Here is a 20,775-nt window from a genome sequence, read left to right as displayed (position 1 = left end):
AGGAAGGCGAAGGAGATGGTTTGGTCGGAGTCGTAGCCAGTGCAGGACTGACTGTAGGCGGGGGAAAGGCGCATGTCAGGCCTCCTGCAGTGGCTGAAAGGCTCAGGGAGGGGTGTAATGTTAACCTGCAAGACAAGCCCTCGGTCAGTTAGACCGAGACATGGATGTGCACTGTAGCGTAATGAGACAAAAGTACAGCAGAGTATCACAGCTGGGTATCACACACAGTGTCATGCACTGTAACCTAGTCACAACGTTTCATCAGCGTTGCGAGAACGTGCGGTGGCGCACCTGGTTAGGCACGGTGTATGAGGTCCAGAGGGGCATGGCCAGTGACTCGCTGTAACCGCTGATGAAGTCTAGGTGGTGCAGGAGGCTGTAGTTTGTTTGGAAAAGAACTGCTGGCCGGCCGTATGGGAGATGTCTGGTATCTGCAGAAAAAAGAAACAAACAGGGTGATAATCAACAGGCTGGTAATGAGAAGATTAAGGCCGCACTAGTTAAATATGAAAACACAGGAAGCACGTGCAAATGCTGGCCATGTATTCATGCAAATAGGCTGGTTTGAGTAGCAGTTAAGATGCAACTTATTAAATTGGCAAAAACAGAAATACAAGCAAATTGCTTTGTGAGCACACAATGCTTTCTCAAGTTTTAATTAACATACAAGTTACAGAATGGTGATCGTACATACAACACCAATAACTGTTACATGGCAATGAATGTATATGGGAATGAAGGAAAAAAAGGAAAAAATAAAGCCTTCACAAAAAATAAAGCCATTGCTAATTATCTTAAAATTAGACTATAATTTCTATTTCAACCTGATTGACTTTGATTGTACTTATATTAATTATAACTGTTACATTGCCATTTCCATTTGGAGTAAAGATCTACAAAATTCAGTTCAGCCAAGGTCATCATATGCAATTATTTTTTTATGCTAGCTAATATGTTCATACCAGAAATAAATCATCAAATGTATTTTCTGTATGCACCAGCTACTCTACAGAGAGCACCATAACTCATTGGGCAGTGACACATTTGTTATTTTGGTTCTGTTCTCTAGCACAGTTGGAAAGGATACAATGACAATGAGATTGAATTGCAGACTGTCAGCTTTAATTTGAAAGTATTTTCATCCATATCAGATGAACCGTTTCGAAATGATAGAACCTTTTGTACATAGTCCCCCCATTTTCGGGCATTGAGAAATATTGGACAGTTTAACATAATGTAGGATAAAGTAACCATTTTTTATATATTTGACCGCATATCCTTTGCATGCAATGATTGCTTTGCGTCTGCGACGCATAGAAATCTTCCCTGGCCTGAACTGCAGTCATCTTCAGTTCCTGTTTGTTTCGGGGACTTTTTGCCTTCAGTTTCCTCTTCAGCATGTAAAATGCATGTTCAACTAGATTCAGATCCAGTGATTGACTCAGTCAGTCAAGGATTTTTCCACTTTTTGGCTGTCAAAAATACCCTTCATTGCTCTAGCAGTACGTTTCGGGTCTTGTTGCATGATGAAGTGCTGACCAATAGGTTTGGAGGCATTTGGTTTTATCTGAACAGATACAATATTTCTGTATACTTCAGAATTAATTGTTCTACTTCTGTCTGCAGTCAAGCTTTCCACTGGCAGCCATACAGGCCCAAGCCATACCACCTCCTCCACCATGTTTCACAAATGACGTGGTATGCTTTGGATCATGGGCATTTCCTTTTTTTCTCCACACATTCCTCTTTCCATCACTCTGGTACATGTTAATCATAGTCTCATCTGTCCACAAGACTTTGTTCCAGAACTCTTGGGGCTCTTTTAGGTACTTTCTAGCAAACTGTAATCTTTCTGTTCTTCAGGCTTATCAGTGGCTTGCATCTTGTACACATGGTACACTTCGACACATCTCCAAAGGCAATTGCAAAGTCTAGAATCAGACATCAACAGCTCTCTTCTGCATTCACTAACGACATTAATTAATGCACCTGCCTAAAGAAACACATCTGTGAAGCCAATTCAACAAAAACTTAAAATGGTACCTTAAAATGTACAAAAGGTCCTGCCATTTCTAAACGGTTCATCCGATATGGATGAAAATACCTGTACTCACTATATACACTGCAGACACATTTATGAAGCTAGGTAGTCTCCTTGTTATTAGCTACATTAGCTAAGGAGAACACAACCAATCATCCAACGTGACGCCAGCTGCATTATTATACATTTACATTTTTCATCTTTACACTGAGAAACAGCCCCAAGCTTCGATAAGTGTTTTCAGGCCCCGTCTTGAATTCTCCCCCGATCCCACGAGTCCTGACACACGTCAGAATGTGATAAATGCACTAGCCGCTGCATAGTTTGCATTAAATGTGGCCCATGTTGGCCCTCAGAGAATACTGGGAGAACGCCACTTTCAACAACAAAGAGAGACTTAAGAGACACAGACACCTACCATTTGTTGCTTCCATGAGGCTCTGACTGAGTCCTTCCACTTCATTCTGTAGCAGTCATCAGATGTTACGCACAATACCATGCTCTACATTAATATCAACTAACACAGCTGTAACAGCTGTAACGAAAGATGAAATACCTGACAATATATCGGCCGAGGCTACATAACTCACAATATCTCAAGGTTAGCTTAAAAAGCAAGGCAATGAAAACAAATGGTAGCAATTACAGATATGTTTGCAGTAAAACTTCTTGCCCCATATCCCAAGGCAATGTTAACCATCAGGGGCTACATCACCGGTGAGATAATTTCCTGAATTTGCTTTGAAAAATGGAATAAAAGTGTACAGTTCTGCCAAAGGGTCTTTACAGTTGCTCCTGCGCTGACCTGGTCGTCACAGCTACACCCGAGGTCATCGGTGACAGTGGAGGCAGGGTCCAATGGGGAGGGCTCGGCCACCTCCACAGGCTGGGCGGGGATGTGGGAGGGGCTTTTCAGGATGTTGTTAAGGCTGCCATGAGTCCCATTGTTTGGAGCAGGCGTTAAGCCCAGGAGATCTGCCATGAAGCAAGAGGAAAAACTACTGAAAGGGCTCGCAGCTTCATTGCACCTCATGCGACGCAAAGGACAAATGCAGTCAGTCAGTGTACTGAACTGTTTGAAAAGGTTCCACTTGGAAGTTTGGAAAATAAGCAGTGAAAATTAAGACAATGAAGGCATTTTCAGAAATATCAGTGGTATGTCTTACCACACATTACATTGTACAGTTCAATGTTCTCAAAAGCTGGCACTTGTGTCTTGAATTTGAAGCTTGGTCCATGTCCCAGAAAAATTGTCTGAAAAAAAAGCCACCACAATTTATGTAGATAAACAGAATTCAATATTTAATCAACAGCAGTACAAAGAAAGTCTCCAGGTAAGTGTAATAAGTAATGACTGCAATATAAAAAGGCTGTCATTTTAGTAATTGTTTTATTTTGAACAGAAATATGTTGCAAATATGAAATCAGCTTACCCGCATGCTGGTGATCTTGTTGTCATAGCCATGGTCACCAGAAAAACCACATTTCCCAGGATGCTTCTTGCCTTCAGGAGTTTTCCTGGAATACATGAAGAATAATGTACAAAAATCTAATTTCTCAAAATTGGCAATGGTTTGGAAGGATACAGTTGTCAGTATAAAACACATCAGGAAAAACATACAGTACAACCCAAAAAAATACATGAGTAAAAATGTTAACATACTGTATGACGGTAAATTGTAACACATTTTATTTGTACAAAATGTGAACTTTTCCAACTTATAATTTAGCAAGAGGGCATAAGTCTAGAGAAGCAAATGAGTTCCTGTAAGTCAATCAGTTTGGCTGGTAAAAAATTACTTTCACATAATTTATAGCATTTGTGATCAAAATCATTGCCACAGGTCCATGTATGTTGCATCTTCATATTGACCATAATCCTACCATACTGGCCACTATAGATGTTTTATTATCCACTGTGACATGCAGTCTATTCAAGAAGCAGATTCTCGGCCCTGCCTACTAGTGGAGAGGGCACACGCACCTGGGTTGCGTTAACTAATCAGCCCAGGTGCTTAAAGTGTGCCCGTTTCCACAGTACTGGGCCGAGCCAGGAGATCACTCCAGAGCGCCAGTTCTGTGGTGGAGTTTTGAAATGATTTAATTTGATTTATCCTTCAGTTCACTGCACATTTAGAAGGAAGACGGCGCAGATAAGCAGGGGAGCTGGCCAGCTGAAAAGTAGCCAGCTGCAAGCGGTTAGCTGAAAAGCTGAGTTTTACTTTCTTTTTTCCTTTTTTTATTTAAGTTTATTGTCTTAGTTTATTATTTTTGCCTGGAACCCGTGAGGGGGAAAGGCCAAGACTTTTTATTTATTTTGTGTTGGAGTTGGCACTCTTTCTCTTTCCATGCGGCAAACAATGGTGAAAATCCCAGAAATCTCCCTCCCAGGGGAGTCACACGATGTGAGACATCCACCAACACCAATATGCCCCTAATTGCATATACTTAATAATAATAATAATGATAGTAATAATAGTTGTTGTTTGCAAAAAAAAAAAAAAGGAATATTATTTTCCCCTCAAAAGACTTTTCCTAGTACCAGGGACTTATAACAATACCTTGCAACATGCCACCTTCTCTCCAAAAGCAAATGGACATCCTCAATTCTTCGGTTGTTGGCATAGTGCAAACGCTTGGGAAGGTGTTTTTTCAGGTATGGCTTAAAGTGCTGGTTTGGCATTTTACACTGAGGGAAGAACATCAACATTTCCTTTATCACCGTGGACCACTATTTAAAAATTGTACTGTATTTCATTTGAATTGGGAAACGATGAATTACATGCACACAGTTTTGAATATTGTAAATGTTTTGTTTTCCAAATACAAAGCATTATGCTACATATATCTTCATATTCAAATAATAAATAGATCACAGTTAAAAATGTACTCACTGTAAGGTTTGCAACAATGGCTTTTGGGTCATCTGAAAAAAAGCATAGAAGTTTTGTACTGCAATGACGTACATTTACTATACATCCTTACACAGAATGTAACATGAATATAATATGGATCTGTTTTCACATCACTAAATATTCAACTCAACTGCTGAATATGTGAAACATACAGTATATATATATGACATACAGTAGTATAGCCTCTATAAATATGATAAGTGAGTCCTTAAATGCGTAAAAGCATATTCAATGAACAAGGCGTTCTTTTCAAGGCAGAACAATACTGTAAATTTATGTTTTATCTAATCTGGCACTGTACAACTGTAATGGGAACATCTCAAGGACCAGCTCTAATCTATAATAAATAACACTTCCCACACTTTTGGCTTTTTCTTTATTATTAATAAGAAATCCAACTCCAACGCAGATCTGTGATTAAATAGAAGTTGTGATATGAAAACAATTATGTGCACTATTCATATACTGTCAATGTCAGGTTTCATGCACAAACTGGGCAATCACATTACGGTTACATTAGTTATTATTATAATTAATGAATCAACGAGGACTATTAGTAACTCACATTTGGAGGTGTTGGGATTTCGGGGACGGATTCTTCCTAGAGATCCAGGTACTAAAATGATGTCATCCACATTCAATGGATATGAACTCAAGAACTCAGTTCTGTCACAGTGGGCCTCTTCCATTCCTATGGGGAAAAGGAATACAAACCAAACTCTAATACTACCTATTTTCCACTCATATTTTTGTCTCCTGTATGTATGGATACTTGTGTTTGTAAGAAATGATTGAAATGATTAAATGTTTTTTTGTGGGGTTTTTTTTTTTTACAAATGTCTTTTCTATGTTGTCAAAGCACAATACAGTGCCCCTTGTATGTATGGAAGATACATTTCATAAACCTCCAGTACCATGGTCTCCCACCAGAATGATGTTCACACAGCGATGCAGATTCATCTGTTTAAGACCGTCCATCAGCTGGCCAATGATCTTATCAATTTCTTTCAGTGGATTGTTCAGCTGCATCACACAAAAAAAAGATCAAGATGTCTGTCAGAGGGAACGGTATATTCTTATTTCCGTTATTTTGTATCTGGCTCTTTCGCTAGTAAGCAGAGTGAAACTGCAGTGGTAGGCACAGAACACAAAGGGCTCCCCCCTTCTAGAAACTTGTACCTCTCAGCCAATCAGCTCACCTCTTTACTCATGGGCCCCAGCCTGTGGCCGAAGGTGTCTGGTTGCTCTGAGTGGACAGCATACACATAGGGCCTGAACAGAAACGTAAACGCCTCATTAACCCCTAACACTCACTGCCGTGGTAGACTTAAGTCTTCCACACACACACCCAAAGCAGCAGGAAATAAGGTCCAAAACAAGGCCTAGTGACAACAAAGAGAAATTTAGAAATAGGCTTACATGCAAGGTTTGTTCTTGTGTATATTTAAAAACCTCTGTGTTTGTTGTACAGAGTCCCCTCCAAAGGTCTTGGAACAGCAAGGCCAATTCCTTTGTTTTTATAATACACTGAATACATTTGGGGTTGAGATATAATTATCACGAAGCAAGAGATTTGAATCAGAATTTCAGCTTTTATTTCCTGGTATTTACACCTACATGTGTTAAACTATTTAGAACATATCACCTTTGGTATCAGACCACCCAATTTTTAGGTCAGAATTGGAACATAGGGAATTTAAGTAAATGAAAGCAAATAGCACATAATATTTGGTAGCATATCCCTTGCTTGCAATAACTGCATCAAGCTTGCGACCCATTTACATCACCGAACTGTTGCATTCTTCTTTTGTGATGCTTTTCCAGGCTTTTACTGCAGCCTCTTTCAGTTGTTGTTTGTTTCAGGTGGGTTTTGCGCTTAAATCTCCTCTTCAGGAGGTGAAATTCATGCTCAATTTGGTTAAGGTCTGGTGATTGACTAGTCTAAAACCTTTCACTTTTTCTCCCTAATAAATTTATGTTGGCAGTGTCTTTTGGGTTTTGTGTTACCAGTTAGATCATCAATAAAGATGATCCAGAAGCAGCCATGCAAGCCCAAGCCATGACACTTCCTCCATTGTGCTTCACACATGAGCTTGTATATGTTGATCATGAGCAGATCCCTTCTTTCTCCACACTTTGGCCTTTCCATCACTTCGACAGAGGTTAATCTTGGTGTCATCAGTCCATAAAACTTTGTTCCAGAACGTCTGTGGTTTATCTCAGTACTTCTTTGCAAATTGCAATCTCGCCTTCCGATTCTTACTACTGATTTGCATCTTGTGGTTTAGCCACTATATTGTTGCTCTCTAAGTCTTCTTTGAACAGTTAATTGAGATACCTTCAGGAGATTTTTTGTGATGTCACTGACTGATGTTTTGGGAGTTCTTCACAGCTCTCACAATGTTTCTGTCATCAACTACTGTTGTTTTCCTTGGTCAACTTGTTCGATGTCTGTTGGTTAGTACACCAGCGGTTTCTTTCTTTTTCAGGACAATTCAAGTTGATGTACAAGCTATCCTCAATGCTTGTGCAATGGCTCTGATCAATTTCCCCTCTTTTCTAAACTTCTAAACAAAATGGCTTGCTTTTCTCCAAAAGACAGCTCTCTGGTCTTCATGTTGGTTTATCTAAATGCAGTCTTCACAGGCAAAACCCAAGGCTAAAACCAAGAGTAGACATTCAGAACTATTTATTGTTTAACCAATCAATCTAATAGGACACAAGAAACAACTGTCAGTTCCAATACTTTTGCTCACCTAAAAATTGGTTGGACTTACACCAAAGGTAATATGTTCAAAGTTGCTTAACAAATCTGAAATTCGGATCTGTGGTACATATTTTAACCTCAATCTCAATTTTAAACTTCAAACTTCAGTGTATAGCAAAAAGAAAGGAACTGACTTTGCTGTTCCAATACTTTTGGAGGGGATTGTACTACAGAGCAGAGAATGCCATACGACCTGCTCTATTGTCTTGTGCAGTATCTTACTGATGGGGTGACGTCTGGAAGGGTAAGATGGAGCTCACCTCTCATCATCCGGCAGGTGTAGCCACTGCAGTATGGTAAGGATTCGCCTCTCCATGCGAATCACCCTATTCAAGGAAAACACAGACACACATACACACACATACCAATTTAAATCCTCCAATATGTTTAAATTAGATCCTGGTCCAAAGAATCAGGTGAGAGGTAAATGTGTAGGTGAGGTGTACAATGCATTTAGTTAAAGCTGTGTTACTGTTCCCTCTTTTTACCACAGAATGCATGAAATCCAGCAAATTGGTGCTACAAATCAGGTTCTGAAACTATTCTGTATTAAAGTGGCTGCTGTCAAGGTCTGGTCTGAAAGAGATAATCCCTTGGCTCTCCCCAGGAGACACCCCTCCCTGAGTACAAAGTTACAGTTCAACCTCACATGTTTCCCTCTCTAACCTTCTTTGCCAGTAACATTACATTTAAGTGAACAACATCATCAAACTTAATCACCAGGCACAATTGGTTCCTCCATTTTGAAGGGAGGCTTTAGAGGTCCACAGAGAGAAGAAAGAGTTGTATAAATGGGTTCATTTGCACAAATTGCCAGCACAACAAGTCCATTTCACCCCCTCTCTGCTTCCAAAGATCAATGGCGGCTGTGTCTATGTGTGTGGGAGCTTTGTGCCTATGGCTAGGCTAATACAGCAGCCTGGGTAGAACTATATGCATGACTGAACAAGCACACATGTATCATTTCAGCCAGTGAATAAACCAACCGTTTGATCTATGATGTGACTTAACCGAAGCATAAATAAACTTAGATAAAGGGCACAGAAGAGTATACTGTGAGGACATACAGTAAGGCTCTGAGAACATTCTAGATCAAATGTCCCCAAGCATTTGTAAGTCAGCTTTGTAAAAGCCTGAAATAGGCTTGATATTACTTGCCAATTTAGCACTCAGCAACTTGATATTCATCATCAAATACCTGTTGACTTTTCAAACTACAAACCACAAATTCATCTACAGATGAAAGTCCCCTCAAATAAGTAGTTTCAGGACGTAACACAACAATGAGCTGAGAATCATCTGATGATGAATAAAAATAAAACTTACATGGGCCAGAAAAAGGTTCCAGCCTTCACGCCTTGCTTCACTGACGTAATCCAGATCTACAACACAATAAAGTTTAATTCAAAGCCACAGCGTAACAACAATTCTGTACTTCAGCAAATATATATATATATATATATAAATGAAAAAAAAAAACCCACTATATTAGCTACTATATTTCAACTTTAGTGTATATTTATGCATATACACTGAAAGAATATTTAATCTTTAGCATTTCATTACAATTTTGTGTTACTCAGAAAGGCTGTGCAGAGAGCTCAGCTGGGTTAAAAGTTGTCCACACACGCACAAGGAGCATTTTTATTTAGGGCAAAAGGTGGCTTAGTGCTCACCGGCTGACCTCCCCACCAACGATGGTTCAGTTTCTCTCTACCCCTCAGATTAAAGTTGGCATCGAAAACAGAGTCGTACATGGAATTGCCAACAATCCCATGGGATTCAGGATAAAGGCCCTAAAAAAGAAAGGACAAACCGCTTCATTCCGGAACATTTAAAATCTTAATAATTACTGATTATTTTGTTGTCATATTACACACAGCACTCAAATTAAGATTAACATTATACACAGTAGATACAAATGACAAAATGTTTTGCTTTTCTTATTTGCTTTGTCATAACATGGACAGAATCAATTTTAATTAATATACAAAGTTACTATTAAATACATATACATATATACATACACACACTGAAATAACATAAGGCAAGAAAGAAAACAAACCGTTGCAAGTGTATACAAATTTGGGAAGGTTTTGCTGGGGTAAACAGGTCTCATATAAGGTGCATGAGTGCCACAGGTTCCTAAAACATTCCACAAAACAGGTCAATAACATCCCATGGTATGTGAAGCACCCATACAACATATACATATCACCATCGTCTGAACACAGTTGATCCTGAAAAATGTATTAAGGCAATATCAGAGTTCTGAGTCACCATAAAACAGTGGTTCCCCATCAAAGTTAACTGGATGAATCAATGGTTCATCCAATTAATGGCTTTGAGTAGTGAAGGAAATAGAATGCAGATGCAGTACTTCAGAGGCTAGAATAAGCAACCAAACATCATAGGCTAGAACAGGGATCATCAAATCTTGGTCCTTGAGGTTCGAGAACTGCTGGTTTTCAACCCTCCCTTTACCTGGAAGTCAGGTGTGAAGACAGTCTGGCCAATCAGTCACACTAATTGTTCAGCTAATTACCTGGGAGAAAAGAAAACCAGGGCCAGATTTGGATTTGAGGTCCAGATTTGATGATTGCTGGGCTTGAATAATCAATGAAACGTAATAGGAAAGAATAACCAATCAAACGTCAAAGGCTTCAATAAGCAACTCCTTCAAATTGTGTAAATGAAACAGCAACAATTACAATACTGTGTCTTGGATTACAAAAAAATATGCTCAGTATTGAATTTAAAAAAGAGCCTGAAATTTAACTACTAATCACCTGCTAAGCACTAATGACTAACCTAGTATTTGGAGCGGATTGAAATTGCATTACAGAAAAAACAATAGGGTGGTCTGTTTTTCTCAGGTTTTTTTATTCAGTAAGATTTTGATCATGTACTCACCCAGTTCCCTTCAACAAAAAAACATTTCTGAGACATTATTTAACATAACTCTTGCATTGTATCATATACAAAACATTTTGTATTATTTTTCCCATTTCTCTTACAGACATGAGTGTACCATCCCAATACCAATGTGTAACAATGCACGATGGGGCTGTGAGTCTCTTACTCAGTTTCTCAATGTTGGGGATCACTGCGCTGCCCTTTTTCAGGTAGGAGGCCCGGAATCCATCAACAGACAGCATTATCAAAGGTGGACGTATGAAACTGAACATAAAACAGAAAAACGCTCTCAAATACCACTGGCTCTCCAAAGTCCCTGAATACCACCAAGCGGAAATGCATTGTGATTCCTCTGCCTCTCTATGGGTTTTCTATAGGGCACCTTAGTCCATAATGGGTTAATAACAATGAACACAAACAACCAGCAGTTCCTGTAGTAACTGGCTGATAATAGCTCAATTCTTCATACACAGGGATAATTTGCCTTGACATTAGCCTGGAGATCCTCTCTCATCGTGGAAGTCATGGACAGTTGACAGTGCATTTCCATTTTGAGTGTGGTGTGGGTGGTAGAAGTTTTTTGGTGTTCTAAAAAATGTGAACACTCACCCAGCAGGACAATCCGGGCTCTCAATCTCTTCACACTCATCCTCCAACCACGAAGTCTCCCCCTCTACAGAGAGAGACAGAGATAGAGACAGGAGCTCACACCAAGCTACTCCACATCAGACCCCAGTATACTGTGTAGACTGTTGGAACTCTAATGTCCATAGGGTACAGCATACCCATAAAGGGTATACTCCCTGGTGTCATGTTGTGCAGGAATTTCCATTGCTGTAACATTTTAACCATAATGCATACGGGCTACAATGCAATGACGTTTCATTACCGTTAAAACAGGTGCTTTTGTATGTGCCTGCGTGTCTGTGCATTCACTCTGCACTTCAGTTGCCCTATATCTGATGGCTCAGGCGATAACCAATCTCTGGCTGTCACTTCAATTAGAGTAACTGCAGTTCAGAAGAACTGGCTGACCTTGGACTGCCCAAGCAATGTGTACAGACTGAATTGTCTCTCTCCACAAGAAACACCAAATGCTAGCTGCATTTCAACAAGTTGAAGCTTAAACAACTAAACCATTATTCTCAGAAATTCTTAAAAACATTATTAAAAAAATAACATACTGGGACACTGTTAGTCATGTCAGAGCACAGAGTTCACATATTTCCTTACTACGATATAAAAATGAGACCTTCTCACAGTCCCACAGTCTCAACCTTGAAATGAACATGATGCACCTTATAGCAGAGGAGACTTTTAAAAAGAGCTTTGAAAGTGTTAGCCTCTTGAGGACTCTTTTTTTTTTACTTTGCCAATGTTTCGCTTGCCATGTCGATTACAATGATACTTGTTTATGACAAAATACCCCAATAATTGATTTCAAGAAGACAAAGTGGTTGATTAATGTTTGATTCTGCTTCATTCTATTCATTGATATGCCTTTAAATGAACAGCAGGCACCCTTTGACCATGCAGAGTTTTGGTTAGCAGGAGACAGAGGCCGTTTCTCACCGGTGCACACGGCCTTGTAATTGGTGCAGCAGTCTCCTTTAAGGAGGCAGTCCTCTGAGCAGTGGCAGGCATGGTCAGCATTGCGAGTTTCCCCACACCTCTCCGTCGTGCACTCGAACCCTCCCGCTGAGAGCACAGGGGAACGATGAGCGCACAAGACCGCGGGCCACAGCGCTGTACAACTGCTTATTTACCACACTCGATACAGACCGAACATACGCATGTGTGTTGCAATGGCTCCATTCAAAGCATCTTATTCAACGGTATCCATGAGGCGTAATGAGAATCAGAGTAATATACCACACTTCAACAAATGCCTATGCTTACAATGAGGCTGGAATAGTCATTGCTAGTAATGGAAGAAAAAAACATAATTTACACAGAAACAGGAACTCTTAATCAGCCTCTCTTTAATTCCTTTGCAAAATAAAAGTTAAAATGTCCATTGAAAGCTTCAATTCAGGTCTTGTAGGAAGAAGCTGTTGACGAACCTTTCATTAACAGCGTATCACAGGACACAAAAGGGGACTTACCTGTTTTCAAGCAGTACTCATCAAAATCTTGGCAACAGCTGATGTAGGTTTTGCATAAATTGTCACAGCGACAGTTTGGAGGTTCAGCTTCACGCAGCTCAAAGCATCTTCCCCTGCATGATCCAGATGATTTTATCCATGGGGAGTCTGAAGGAACTATGACCAGAGAGGACATGTCACATCAGCCTGGGGAGAGGGGGTTTCTGACGAGCCAAGAAGCCGAAATCAAAGCCTCCCTACAGTACATTTTGGCTCCATGCACTTTACAGAGAAATGAGAGACACAGTGCCAGTGGGCCCCAGTTCACTCAAAATCTACAGAGATGCATCTACATTTACAGCCAGGTACAAAAAAATGACTGCATACATAAGCATAAATAGCAACTGTAACTGTCAGGACCTGTGAATTTCTAAATGCAGTTAATGTTTTGAAAATCTACTTGCATTAGAACCTGAAAGCCCGGCATTAGAGATCAATTTAGTTGGATGTCAATCAGTGCTAAAACATTTTAACACGAAATAGCTTCATAACAAAAGGCTTCATAAACACACACTGTTTCCTCACCTCTACCAAATTTATGTGCAACAGAAATATGATGCTCTTACCTTTAGCATGTGGATTTTCATCCCACTCTCCTGGCCGTCTTGCTTGAAAAACATATCCCAAACAAAGACTGCAACCGGCAAGGTACGAAAAGGTATGGAACACCTACGAATATTACAGACATATTACTCAAGCACCTGTCAAAAAGTACATTAATTAGGACAAATGAATGAATCAAATCAATTTTACTTAACAGTCACTGCCTGGCATACATGCGACAAAGGAATAGTAGTCTTGCATACAATTAAAACTGAACAGAGACAAATTAATTGGGAACTCCACGGAAATACTAGGCTACTTTGTGTTATTTATTTGTAGATCCTGCGATCCTTAGACTGCATGGATGAGCTATGGGTGCTGAGATCTAGCAGAGCAGACAGTTTAAAGGTAGGCTATGTGAATCGATACAGTGACAGAAACACACTGACAATCGATTTTGGGTCAATTTAAAGAAAAGGAAAAAGGACAACATATGTACTCGATGCTTAATGATTTTAAGCGCTATTACTGCCTTTTGACGTTACCTACAGACTTAATGTTGGTGGTCGCTGTTGGTGGTCAGCTTTTGTAATTACACCAACCGACGAATGAACGTTGAATTAACAAGTTGAAACGTACACTCATGCTATTAACATTATTTTACAGGATGAATTTACTATGTGTATAAATGTCAACAGCGAAACATAACGGACGATGCCTTAACTGTCCATTTGTCGTACTGTGTTCTTTATGTAAAACACATGCATTTTCGTAAGATTTTATGTCTCAGTAAAATGTTCAAGCCTTCCCGTGGTTGCCTATCTTCGTTTCCTCACACAACTCACAGATCGATGCAGGGGGAGGGAGGGCATCACGCACTTGAGAGTTGTTAACATTAATGATTAGCTAATGAACAAGCACACCGCAATAAACACATGGGTCTGAAATTACTGGACAGTTCAAGTAATACTCGTTTTAAATCAGAGATAGAAGCGGTATTCCAAACGTTGCACCAAAAACGCATTCCAATCACCATTCAGTCAAACGCAATTTTTTTATTTGTGGGATAACCTGCGAAATAGAGTATGCATGATTGCTAAGATTTGGAGCCAAAGTAGCCTCCGCAATAGTTACATCTGTGTTCACTTAGCAACAGTCTTAGCAGTAATTTGGCTACATAGCAAAGGACACTTCTGAAACAAGCACCCAAATCTTCTATGCTTAAGCCATAGGCATTGCTTTGTTTCATAGAACCCCGATGGAAGCATAATCTTACCGTACCAATTTCCGTAGTATCATTGTCCAGCACTGGTTTCTTCCTTTCACTCACGCAGAGGTTGTTTTTTTTCACTTGTTCCCAATCCAAAAGACTTCCTAAACCGATGGTTATAGCCCGCTCACTTTGGTTGTTTACCTTGTTAAATTCGCTTTTTACTGTTAACCAATGCGGATGAAGTAATGGTGACAGCTGCCCTCGGGGACAATGGTGCTATTGGTCGATCAGATGTTCTTTGGACGAAGTCAGCACTCAGCTGCGGCTTTGCTCCTACGCAAGACCTGACGGTCAGACCAAATAAATCGCCCCTGACTGAGAGCTAGCGTAGGCGTTTTTATTTGTGTTCAGATATTGGCTAATATATGATAGCCGTGTGTAAAATTACGGTATGGCAAGTTTGACGCTACAACTCAAAATAATTTCGTTCTAATTAGACATAGCAAAGTGCAGAAGCAATTTACTTTCACAGAATAACATTTGTCTATAAACTCCAAATAACTTTGTACAGTATTACAATTAACCATATTTACATAGCAATTTTATATGACAAGCAATTGGATAAATGAAAAATCAGGAGAATTGTGTCAGTTTTCTGTGTATTAAAATACATTCCTGATTCTGGCCTATGAAAATGCCTGGTCTATATTATTTGTACCCACCCCCCTAAAAATGCATCACACACACACACACACACACACACACACACACACACACACACACACACACACACACACATGCACACACAACATTTACACTTACACTTAAATAGCTTCCTGCATGTCAATATTAAAATAATATAGCCTCCTGTCATCCACATACACCAATGATAGCAATTATATCATTGAAAAAATGACCATGTGGTTTAATGGGGCCTCTGACACCACAATAATGTCTACTGTACAGTAAACTACAGGTTTGCTGCAGCTGAATTACATGCGGTGGCAGAATCAGTGCATACAGGGCCGGCTCCCTCTTGTTTACTGAGTCACCTGAGATGTCACAATGCAAACGGAACATGTACCTAAGTCCCACACTCTCAAGGCTGGGATTATTTGGGAACGTGTAGGTACAAGGTGCAGCGCTCCTATGGCAAACACTGTCGTGCTCCCAAACCTCGAATCTGGAGTGATTCATTTCCATTAAGATATTTTGAAGGATTTGACTATTTTCAATGGGCAAACGAACTGTAGTATGTGTGTAAGCTGAAAAATCGCATTAGCCTCAAAAGTATTAGTAAATATTAGTAAACACACATGCTATGCTTAAGTTTGATTTCAGGCCATACTGAGAATTCTGGACACTGACATCGGCCTAGATCATGAAACTAGATATATTATACTGCATATCTCATATAATTTATTCACTTTCTCTGTATTTGCTTCCCAGAAGAACAACCAAAGAACTGTAAGCCTTGCCTCAGCTGAGGTCAGTGGTCATGACTCCACAATAAGAAAGACACTGGGTAAAATGGGATTCATGGGAGAGTAGCAAGGTGGAAACCCTGCTACTCGCATTAATCTCACATTTGCCTTGAGATTCCGTGGTTATTGAGTTTTATGAAGTTTGTTGCATTTGATGTCGTACACTTGTAGGAGTCAAAAAAAAGTGAGTGAAATTTATGATTAGAATACAAAATTGTTCTTGCATGAGGCTAAATGTAAATGGCTGAAAAGGAAAAAAAGTCCTGACTTGAATCCAATTGATGCTGTGGCTGGACATGAAACGAGCAGTTCATGTCACAAATTTGTCCGAATTAAAGCTGTTCTGCAAAGAAGAGTGAACTAAAATTTCTCCACAGAGATGTGAATGATTAATATCAAATTACAGGAAGCATGTGGTTGTAATTATTACTGCTCAACTGGTGCAACCAGTTATTACGTTTAAGGGGGCAGAGGACTGATATGGGCCTTTGATAGCTTTTTAAAAATAGTTTACGTGTCTACTCAGGCTCCCTTTGTCTAATATATTTTGTCTAAAGATCTGAAACAATTTAGTGTGGTAAATATGCAATAATAGAGGAAATTAGTGATGCATCTTCACATAGCACTTCTGTAATTAGGTTGTATAAACCCACAAATACATTCAAAATGTTTACATAAAACATTTTCAGGATATTCCATTAGCCTATATGGAAATCTAATCTGTATATCATATATGTCTTGTTTGTATATAGGGACATATCACACTCACTCAACACTTCATTTGGAAGCAGCCTCAGCTTTCAGTTCTTGGCTGACAGAAGTGGAACCCGACAGTTGTTACCTCAGTTTCCATAGCCTTTCTGTCGGCTCAAACCAGTCTGGCCATTCTCCGTTGACCTTTCATCAATAAGGCATTTCCATCCACAGAATTGAGTGAGTGTATATGGCCATAATTAGATTTCCGTTTGGGAGTTGTGGGTTGTCTGATACATGCAGTTCAGTAGTAGATATATGTAATATCCATTGGTGATATCTAGTGTAATTAGTAGAAACTCTGTTGTACTGTTGATATCTGCAGGGTAGTTCATAAGTGATATAAACAAGTTGATACATAGAATTTAATTGAATTTTTGATTTTAATGTATTTTTAATAAATTCTGAGTTTTTATTTATCAAACTCAGAATCCTGAGACTAAAATGTCTGATATCGACAACTGGATTGCATAAAAATCTTAATAGATTATATAACTTGCCATATTGGCTACCTTTTATAACTGTACTCATAATTTCTGCTTCTCTACCCTAAAGGTTCAGTTGCTAGGCAACTCCGGTGGCCCCCTAGCATTACACAGTTGCAGACCTGATTAGCTAATTAGTTGCCAGGAAACTTATGGGGCCCCTGCCCTCCTCAGTTGTATGCCTGGTTTGAATTCAATTGGCAAAACACCAGGAAATGCCTGCCAGAGCCAGTGATGAGGGGTGAAGGGCAAAGATTGTTAAGAACTCCATTCATTACTCTCTGCATGATTTTTTTTTGTCATGACACTCAATGTATTCAATGCACCCTGTTTAGTGCATCTTAACAAATTGGTTGAAATAGAGACAATGACAGCTAATGGGATGCATTTTCAGGGGTGATTCTCACTTTTTAGCATTTTGAGGAGATATTATTGTATGAGTGTGTGGGTGTATAAACTCAAACCATTGTGAGTTTTCCTGAATTAACTTGTTTATTATTGTAATTTTGTATCTGCAGAGCCATAACAGGACTTCAGCCTCAGATTTGTCAATATTTATACCCAATGCTAACATGTATTGACACTCGCACTGAAAAAACTATTGATGCTGCGTGTGCACTGTGGTTCTCAGAATCATGTGTGGGTATCCTGGACACTAAGCCCTGAGACTTCCAAACAGAAGGGTTGACTGAGGAGTTCACACTCCACTGTCTAAAATAAAACTACTCAAGGATTTTCTCAGAACTTAGGCTTGCATTCAATGACTGTCCATCTTGACATTTTCCTTACAATTAAATGTGGCTTTTGTTTTCATACAATTTGGCAAGTTAATTTGAGAAATTACTGAATTTGTATTTGTTTTTGTCAGAAAATTAAGAAAATAAATTTGATTATTAGGTTATTGACAACTGATTGTTTGAACCCAATTCATTTTAAATAACTTTGAATTGAGTATTGGAACTGGGTGTTTATAGTATGTAGTTCTATAAACACCCAGTTCACAGTAGCATGTCTTAGGCTTCAATATGATAACAATATGGCACCTGAAGATGCTAAAGGTCTTCAAGGTTTGAATGGGTACGAAAGGTGATGTGAGGGCATATTCAGCATAGTACATTTGGTCCACCACACACATATGACTATGAAATAATAATGTCCCTATTTGGTTTGCTTGTCAAAATTAGCTTTGCTGGTCATTATTTTCAAGGCTTTTCGGTCAGATTTGTTTGAACTGCTGTAGTTTGGTGCAAGGGTTTAGTTCCATGCAATTTCCCTCAAGCCAGTGACAAAATAATCCATTAACTCTGTGATTACACTCGGAGGTTTGGAGTTGCGCCCCACAGTCACAATTGTATTCTACAAGTTCTACCACTAGAGGGCAGGAATGTACTAGAAGAATAAACTGGAAGCACAGCATGATTTTATCATTTCATCAAGTTTATCATTTCAATCCTAATTCTAGGACCAATCAACATTGATTTACATGATATGCAGACACAACATCACTCTCAGAGCAATGAAAAATTATACAGTATCAAAATGCATTATAAAACCTAAAACAGCACAAAAACTCTACAGTCTACAGTGATGAGCTGCCACCGTGGATCTCTGTACATGGCAGTGTAGCCTGTCATAGATAGCCCAACATGTAGAATCAACTCTGTATTGTCTGAATGCAGAAAAAGAATTCTTTCAGAGTGATAAATATGCAATAAAAGAAATCATGAATGGGGCAAATACTTTTTCACAGCACTGTACAGTATATGTGAAAAATACAGCCCCAGTCTGTACAAAATCGTCTGGTTGGATGATATTATGTGTCTGTTTCCATTCCGCAGACAATAGACTATAAAAATATAGACATTATATGGACAAAAACCCTTGGGAGATTTCAGATACCAAGGGGTGTTCAGTGATTTCCTGCTGATCAGGAAATGCATAGAAATGTTTTAAAATAATGTCTGTGGTGGTGTAATTATTTTCAACAGGTATAGGCATGTTTTCATTGGTTTGTTACTTTAGAAATGAAGGAATTCCTTATCTTCTCTTGAGTATGTTTCAGCTTCCTTTGAATCTGTTGTTACAATGGCAGCTTTTCCGAGGTCAAAATATCCACAAAGAAAGCCTAAACTCCCTCTTGCCAAGAGAGAATAAAATGTGAGGTAACTTGCATGTTAGATCTGTATCAGGCAGAATAATAGCAGATATATAGAGTATATGTGAATATGTGGGTCAAGCTCAGTTCAGTGGTTACTACAGCAATGGTCCTACATATGAAAAGCGTGAGCTTTTTTTTTTTAATGGGGCTCATCAATCTATGAAGAAGTCACCCTGTAGGCCTACCCAGAACACCAGGTCTCACAGGTAGTTCTGAAAAAATGTCTGAAATCTCTTGCTGGTGCCTGTTGTGTGATCGAAGTAGGCCTCAGGCTTCCAGTCTTGTAATTTCTCAGAGTTTGTGTAAAAGCTCCAAATTAAATGTCAAATCTCATTGTGAAACATACAGTGAAGCCACACTCTTCTGAATGTTCTAGAAAGAAAATAATATTGAGAGTTTGATGCCTAGTTTGCATTAAGTAAACAATAAATCATTATGATTAACCTTAGTTACTGTGTTATAAATAAAGCTAGAAGAAAACATGCCAGCCTAAATAAAGACTGGAACATTGCTCTGAAGTAACGTACATGTATACACGAGATATAAAAACAAACTATGTTGAAACACTGAAATATGCTTTACAGATTTGTCTTCACTTCAAAGGTAGTTCGTTTAAATGGCAATTCAGAAGGAGAGACCAGGGTATATTTTTGTACGAATATCCCCTGTATGAACCTGGCAGCTGATGACAAGTAGTAAAATTGTTGTTTCAATTATGGTTGTTAACAGTACAAATGTCAAAGCTATATTCAGCATAATATTTGATCATATTATCACATTTTTAAATTATGAAGTGCAGTGAATAAGGTGAACATTGTTGGCTCTTTGATTGTCTTTTGCAACTATAATGCTTTCTTAGTACTGACATTTTTACCATTTCATTCAGCTGAATATTTACAGGGGGAAAAACTGCGGCTTACAACAGCAGTTGCAACCCCCTCATCACTGCTTCAAAACAGCTGTCAGCAAATGTATGCAACTAATGTGATTCATAGTGATGTCTGGTGCGCCAACACCTTTAGCACTGGAGACTGAAAATAGATCTGGTTCCCAAAGCAATAAATAAATGGTTGAATAAGTGTATATTCATGTATATTCAAGAGAATAATGATGAAAGTGATTGGTGCTGTATGGCAATTGTAACAACTACCAGAAATCAATGACATATACAACAGTAACTGTTTTAGAATGTGCTTCATTTCACAAAGACAAGCGTCCATCTGGTAGCCAAACTCTGTAAAAGATACCCTGTTGAAAAAAAAACAGCTACGGCTAGGTTTTGAAACAGCTGGTACCTGGTTGACCAGTTCAATCAGCTCCATACTCAACATAGTTTGACCAGGTCAAGCTATGTTT

General features: G+C 39.0%; 1 protein-coding gene across 2 annotated transcripts in view; it reads right to left on the bottom strand.

The window, feature by feature from the left end:
- The window catches only part of LOC133136833 (ectonucleotide pyrophosphatase/phosphodiesterase family member 2-like), a 21,104-nt gene extending 6,242 nt beyond the window's left edge, over nucleotides 1–14,862 (bottom strand). The window contains exons 1-21 of one of the 2 annotated variants that reach the window (XM_061254608.1): nucleotides 14,608–14,862; nucleotides 13,350–13,452; nucleotides 12,745–12,900; nucleotides 12,212–12,337; nucleotides 11,249–11,312; nucleotides 10,806–10,903; nucleotides 9,789–9,868; nucleotides 9,400–9,519; nucleotides 9,050–9,105; nucleotides 7,984–8,049; nucleotides 6,156–6,228; nucleotides 5,871–5,979; nucleotides 5,522–5,647; nucleotides 4,936–4,967; nucleotides 4,603–4,730; nucleotides 3,475–3,559; nucleotides 3,208–3,295; nucleotides 2,847–3,016; nucleotides 2,460–2,505; nucleotides 292–431; nucleotides 1–125 (exon numbers count right to left, since the gene is read on the bottom strand). The exon at nucleotides 1–125 is cut by the window's left edge and continues 11 nt beyond it. In XM_061254608.1, coding sequence (XP_061110592.1) covers nucleotides 1–125; nucleotides 292–431; nucleotides 2,460–2,505; nucleotides 2,847–3,016; nucleotides 3,208–3,295; nucleotides 3,475–3,559; nucleotides 4,603–4,730; nucleotides 4,936–4,967; nucleotides 5,522–5,647; nucleotides 5,871–5,979; nucleotides 6,156–6,228; nucleotides 7,984–8,049; nucleotides 9,050–9,105; nucleotides 9,400–9,519; nucleotides 9,789–9,868; nucleotides 10,806–10,903; nucleotides 11,249–11,312; nucleotides 12,212–12,337; nucleotides 12,745–12,900; nucleotides 13,350–13,452; nucleotides 14,608–14,625 — 2,009 coding nt within the window. In that variant the 5' untranslated portion in view covers nucleotides 14,626–14,862. Of the gene's footprint in view, nucleotides 126–291; nucleotides 432–2,459; nucleotides 2,506–2,846; nucleotides 3,017–3,207; nucleotides 3,296–3,474; nucleotides 3,560–4,602; nucleotides 4,731–4,935; nucleotides 4,968–5,521; nucleotides 5,648–5,870; nucleotides 5,980–6,155; nucleotides 6,229–7,983; nucleotides 8,050–9,049; nucleotides 9,106–9,399; nucleotides 9,520–9,788; nucleotides 9,869–10,805; nucleotides 10,904–11,248; nucleotides 11,313–12,211; nucleotides 12,338–12,744; nucleotides 12,901–13,349; nucleotides 13,453–14,171; nucleotides 14,205–14,607 lie in introns of those variants that run through there. The other variant, XM_061254607.1, reaches the window with a different exon arrangement.
- Between the last annotated feature and the right edge of the window lie 5,913 nt (nucleotides 14,863–20,775).

Source organism: Conger conger, chromosome 9, assembly GCF_963514075.1.
Source record: "Conger conger chromosome 9, fConCon1.1, whole genome shotgun sequence".
In the NCBI taxonomy this organism is placed as follows: Eukaryota; Metazoa; Chordata; class Actinopteri; order Anguilliformes; family Congridae; genus Conger; species Conger conger.
The sequence above is the reverse complement of the archived record's forward strand: the minus strand, read 5'-3'. Positions and strand labels throughout refer to the sequence as shown.